General features: G+C 36.1%; 1 protein-coding gene across 12 annotated transcripts in view; it reads right to left on the reverse strand.

Annotated features, from left to right (window-relative positions):
- NCOR1 (nuclear receptor corepressor 1) overlaps window positions 1-6,387 on the reverse strand; it is a 241,681-nt gene that overhangs the window by 118,022 nt on the left and 117,272 nt on the right. For all 12 annotated transcript variants that reach the window (XM_014542879.1, XM_014542885.1, XM_014542878.1 and 9 more), the window contains 3 exons: window positions 3,660-3,838; window positions 3,106-3,160; window positions 2,352-2,453 (listed from right to left, as the gene is read on the reverse strand). In XM_014542879.1, coding sequence (XP_014398365.1) covers window positions 2,352-2,453; window positions 3,106-3,160; window positions 3,660-3,838 — 336 coding nt within the window. The remainder of the gene's footprint in view (window positions 1-2,351; window positions 2,454-3,105; window positions 3,161-3,659; window positions 3,839-6,387) is intronic.

Consider the following 6,387-nt stretch of genomic DNA (forward strand, 5'->3'; position numbering starts at 1 on the left):
AGGGCCGGGGGGGGGGAGGGTAGGAGGTAATGTGGGTATAAGGACACATATGTAATATCTTAATCAATAAAAAAATATAAAAAAAAAAGAAAGTTGTCCATCTATTTTCACACAAACGAAATGAAATAGTAGTACACAAACAATTAAGAAACAGAGATAAGATTCTTTTGGTCTGAGATGGTGGTATAAGTCCATTATTAACCCCCTCCTTTCACAAATTTCCAGTGAAACAACCAAAAAACTATAAAACTAGAAGGAAAATCTTCAAGGTAACCTAAAAGTTATTGTGAGCAGGACTAGAATTGTTGGAAGGCTGACCAAACTCAAACTGAACCTACTTGGGGGCAAGCTTCCTAAGGGTCAGATCAAGATGAGGATACATATGGAAAATCTCAGTTCTGCAAATGCACTTGGGGATATGCTAAGGGTGCTATCACATAGAACAAGAATGTGCAGAGGAAAACACTAATATGGCTAAAACCTAACAAGGCAAGTGTGCCACAGAAGAGTGAAGTGGTGCCCCAAATAACTTTAGAAGACAAATGTTTCAGAGTTAACAGAGACACTCCCTGTCACTAGAGCTTTCCCCTTTATCACAAGCAAGACACTGTTAATCCAGCATTGATAAGGTATAATAAACATCAAATTATCCCTTTACATTTCCTGGGATTAAAAAAATTTAAACAGTAACATACAAAATTTCTAAATATAAAATTAAAGTTACAAAGACTAGTTAGTAATTAGAAATACTAGTAAAGCTATTTTAAAAAATTTGTAGCTGAAACTTGTTGAAAACGTAGATAGGCTCAAGCAACTCTTGCAAAAGGACCTTGGTTCCGCTTTGCAGGTGGGAAGCAGGGGGAAAGCCCTGGCTCCTTTAGTGGAACAGTGTTTCCTATCTCACTACCAACATTCAATTTGCTGCTATTCAGTTCATAAATCTTTACAGGGCTCTACAAGCATCTATCTCTTTGTCTCTATACTATCAGTCCCACTGATGTACAAGCATACTCTTTTCCTCCCTTCTTATCCCCATCAGGCCTGCCACCCATTTCTGTTTTATTTTATGAGCAAATCTTACAAACAAGGCTACACTAATCCTATTGCCACTTCCACACCTTCTATATCCCCTTCAGTTCACTATAATCTTATTTCTGACTCCCTCACCAATCCACTGAAACTGCCTATCAAGGTCACCTCAGCTGACAACCTCTAGCAGCATTTCACACAGTTGACTCAGGAAACACTCCCTATACTTTTTTTGACCAAGAAATAAGTTTCGAAGAACATGTAATTACATCTTATGAGGTAGTGTTCTGTAAGAAATATTGACCCAGAAAACACAAAAGTTATGACTATAAATAATGAAAAAACTGTGTCAACCTGTATCTGGTGACCAAAGAGACAAAGGAAGACAGGGTAGCTGTGTACAGAAACCATTAAGAAATTTAGGAATGCTAATAAACAGTCAGCAGCTGTCCAAGTTCATGCATACAATTCGATGTTTCGACTTGTTTCCGGGTGTGGAGGGTAACAGGTGATTGCATTATCCCAACAGTCTCACTGGTAAAGCATACATGAGCTGTGACAGCTGCTGAGTATTTTGGAAGAAGTAACTGAGTTGCAACTGTGAAAACATATACTACATTGTATTAAAAACTATCTTTTTAGGTGAAGTACTTTTTTTGAGGTATTTAATTTATTTATTTTAAGATTTTTTTTTTTAATTTATTTTCAAGACAGAGGAAGAAGGAGAGGGAGAAAAACATCAGCCAGCTGCCTCCTGCACGCCCTCTACCAGGGGACCCGGGCACATGGGAATCGAACCGGCAATGTTTCGGTGCACAGGACAAAACCCAACCAACTGAGGCACACCAGCCAGGGCTCAAGTGCTTTAAAGATTTAAACTATCTAAACTATCTAAACTCCCAAAATGAAATAAAATCCGCCACTCTGGTTACCATGCTGTATTTCTCTCTCTTACCTACCTGTCCCTTCCTCAAACAAAGGACTGGTAAAGATGATATAGTAAATAAGGTGTTAAGGGTCTCAAATTTAATTACATTATTATTGTTAACACTGACATGCACGATTTAGATGACATGGAAGTATAAAACTTTTCTCATTAATTAATAAGTTTCTCATACTAGAAACTTAAAATACATTCAAAATAAAAAATATAACACTTAAAAATATATAGCTTAACTTCAAAACATGTTCATAATATCCTAATTAATAGAAATGCCAATCCCTAAAGTACACGTTATTAAGTACAAAGCTCCTATTATAACAATTTCATCTTCCTGTTTACACCAACCCTGAAACATCTTCCATACAGTATTGAAACACACCTGGTTTCGTCCTCTGCGTTTTCCATAATTTCTTCTAACTAGGGCTTTATAATTCTCATTTTTCTTGGTTAAGTAGTAATATAAAACACAATCAGGAACACTCTATAAGTAAAAAAGAAATATTTTTGAGAATCCAATGAAATAAAATTTTTAAAAAATTAACACTTTCTAGGAAAATCTCTGGTTTTCTCAAGGTATAAATTGAGATGAAACACACATAACGTAGCTAGACTCTAAAAATGTACATTTTATGTCTACTACTTTAATGGGCAATACAAATTACATAAAAAATACTAGGAATTATCAGAAACATTCAACAACTTTCTTATTAATCAGTAACTAAATTCCTATTCTTAATGCATATATATAAACATTCAAATTGTCTCTTTAAATATTTCCCCCAAAAACACTACATTCAACCCACTGTGAAAAAATTCAGGAAAAATCAGGACCATAATATTATAATTAGAAATTTAATGAGGTTAAAAAAGCATTGTAATCTATGTGGTTTTAGAAAAATACAATATCAGGTTATTTTCATTAACCATGGATATTATTAGTCTGTGTTCTGTGCTAAGGATTTGTGAGCATATAATTGTAAATATCACTATATTAATCACATGAAAATCTTTTCTGTAGCAAGCCCTTTGCAAAAATCAGATGCCATTAACTATTTTTGGGTATTAGAGCATAAAATTTCCAAGTAGCAACCATCAAAAAACTATAAACATTCTCAATGCCAACCATTTCTCACCTTTCTTTCCAAGTAGGATGCAATTAGTCCGAAGTTTTTTGGATGCTGGATAAACCTGCATAAAAAAAAACACACACAACAACACAAACACACAGACAAACATTTTAACAACTCAAAAGCGGAGGGGTGTGTGTGTGTGTGTGTGTGTGTGTGTGTGTGTGTGTGCAAACCTCAAGAATAGAAATATGTACCAACTAAATCCCAGTGGTTCCTAGCTTAATATCACTGGAATCTTTTAAAGGGCACAGATTCCTGTGCACCATCCACCAGGAAATGACTGGACTGGTCTATGATAGAGCACAAAAATCTGTACTTTTAAAAAGCACCCTCAGATGATTCAGATACCACCCATGTTTGGATACCTCTCTTAACCTGACTTCATAACCCCAGTTCTTATCTGTTACCTATATTTCCACTTATAAACTTATGGGAAGATCACCTCAAATCTATATTCTCTACTTTGCAGTATCAATTCAAATGCCAAAACGAGGGGCTAAGTGTTTTTTACTAACTATGTAAGCTTCAAGTGGATAATAATTTAAAATTTAAATTACTTGTCCTTAAAGATCTCCTTCTCATGGTCAGTCCAAACATTCATAAACTGCCTATCTTTATAAATCTTCATGGGGTCCTCCATAAGCCCATTCATGTTAATGAACTTGACCCGTCTTTGTTCTGCATCAAACATCATAGGTGGAATCACAGAGAGCTGCCGCATTTGTTTCTCATTATTCTGGAAAAAAAAAATGCAGTTTACATAAACTAAAATCTAAAGAGGGTCACAGACTGTCTTAATATATACTAAAAAAACAAAAACCCACATACATATGTAGTTCAATGACAATAGTAGTATACACCATAACATCTAGAATGTAGTAATTACTCAAATATCTAATAAGTATCCATTCAATGAATAGGAGTCAGAGTACACATATCCTATATAATAAAAGCCTAATATGCTAAGTGTCTGACCATTTGACCAGTTGCTATGATGTGCACTGACTACCAAGGGGCAGACATTCGACCAGTAGGCTAGCTTGCTGCTGGGGCCCAGCCAAATGGGACTGGATGAGAAGGCTGGACATGCCCTGGAGCCCTCTCACTGTCCCTCCCTGGCCCCGATTGTGTACCAGTGGGGTCCCTCGACCTGGCCTGCCCCCTCTCGCAATCCAGGACCCCTTAGGGGATGTCAGAGAGCCTGATTCCACAGGCCAAGGCAAGGGACCCCACCGGTGCACAAATCTGTGCACCGGGCCTCTAGTATTTGTTATAATCTACTACTACAAATTGAGAAGAGGGTTTATTTTTATTTTTTTTTAAGTTATTTATTGGGGTGACATTGGTTAATAGGATTATACATGTTTCAAGGTAAATTTCTATGACACATCATCTGTATATTGCATTGTGTGCCCACCACCCAAGGTCAAATCATCTTTCATCACTATATATTTGGCCTCCCTTACCCTTTACTACCTCCCTACTCCCTTCCTTATGGTAACCACCATACTGTTGTATGTGTGTATAAATTTCAGTTTTATATCCCACATAAGTGAAATCATACAGTTCTTAGCTTTTCTAACTGACTTATTTCGCTTAGCATAATATTCTCAAGATACATCCATGTTGTCACAAATGGCAATATTTCATCTTTTCTTATGGCTGACTACCAACACTTATTACCTGTCTTGTTGATAATAACCATTCTAACAGGTGTGAGGTTGTACTGTCATTTTGATTTATATTTCCCTAATAGCTAGATAAGCTGAACATCTTTTCATATATCTGTTGGCCTTTTGTATGTCTTCTTGGGAGAGGTATCTGTTCAGGTCCTCTGCCTATTTTTTAATTGGATTATTTTTTGTTTGGTGTTGAATTGTATAAGTTCTTTGTAGATTTTGAATTTTAACCCCTTATCTCCTATTCAGCTGGTTGCCTTTTTGTTTGTTGGCAGGTTCTTTGCTGTGCAAAAGCTTTTTAGTTTGATATAGTCCCATTAATTTATTTTTCCCTTTACTTCCCTTGCCTTTGGGGTTAAATTCATAAAATATTCTCTATGACCAAGATCCATAAGTTTAGTACCTATGTTTTCTTCTATGTCATCTATTGCTTTAGATCTTATATTTAGATTTTTGACCCATTTTGAATTAATTTTTTAGATGGGGAAAAACTGTAATCTAGTTTTATACTTCTGCATGTGGCTTTCCAATTTTCCCAGCACCATTTATTGAAGAGACTTTCTTTTCTCCATTGTGTGTTTTAGCTCCTTTGTCAAAAATTATCTGCCTATATACATGTGGTTTTATTTCTGGGCTCTCAATTCTGTTCCACTGGTCTGCGTGTCTGTTTCTCTGTGAACACCATGCTATTTTGATTATCGTAGCTCTATAGTAAAATTTGAAGTCAGGTAGTGTGATACCTCCAGCTTTGTCTCATTTTTCTCAGAATTGTTTTGGCTATTCAGGATCTTTTGGGATTCCATACAAATCTGATAAATTTATTTTGTTTAATTTATTTTTAAAATGACTTTAGAATTTTGATGGGGATTGTATTAAATCTTCTTTTTAATTAAATCTTTATTGTTCAGATTATTACAGTTGTTCTTTTTTCCCCCCATAGCTCCCCTCCATCCAGTTCCCACCCTACCTTCTGCCCTTACCCCTACCACTGACTGTCCTCATCCAAAGGTGTATGATTTTTGTCCAGTCTCTTCCCACACCCCCCACACCACTTCCCCCTGAGAATTGTCAGTCCACTCCCTTTCTATGTCCCTGATTCTATTATATTTACCAGTTTATTCTGTTCATCAAATTATTTATCTTCTTAAAGGATACCTTTCAGCATTTCATATAATACTGGTTTGGTGGTGATGAACTCCTTTAGCTTTTCCTTATCTGTGAAGCTCTTTATCTGACCTTCAATTCTGAATGATAGCTTTGCTGGATAAAGTAATCTTGGTTGTAGGTTCTTGCTATTCATCACTTTGAATATTTCTTGCCACTCCCTTCTGGCCTGCAAAGTTTCTGTTGAGAAATCAGCTGACAGTCGTATGGGTATTCCCTTGTAGGTAATTGAGTCTCTTTCTCTTGCTGCTTTTAAGATTCTCTCTTTGTCTTTTGCTCTTGGCATTTTAATTATGATATGTCTTGGTGTGGTCCTCTTTGGATTCCTTTTGTTTTTTTGTTTGGGCGCTTCCTGGACTTGGAAGTCTATTTCTTTCACCAGGTATGGGAAGTTTTCTGTCATTATTTCTTCAAATCTTCAAATAATATATTGCTCTCTCTC

Source organism: Myotis brandtii, unplaced genomic scaffold (genome assembly GCF_000412655.1).
Source record: "Myotis brandtii unplaced genomic scaffold, ASM41265v1 scaffold314, whole genome shotgun sequence".
In the NCBI taxonomy this organism is placed as follows: domain Eukaryota; kingdom Metazoa; phylum Chordata; class Mammalia; order Chiroptera; family Vespertilionidae; genus Myotis; species Myotis brandtii.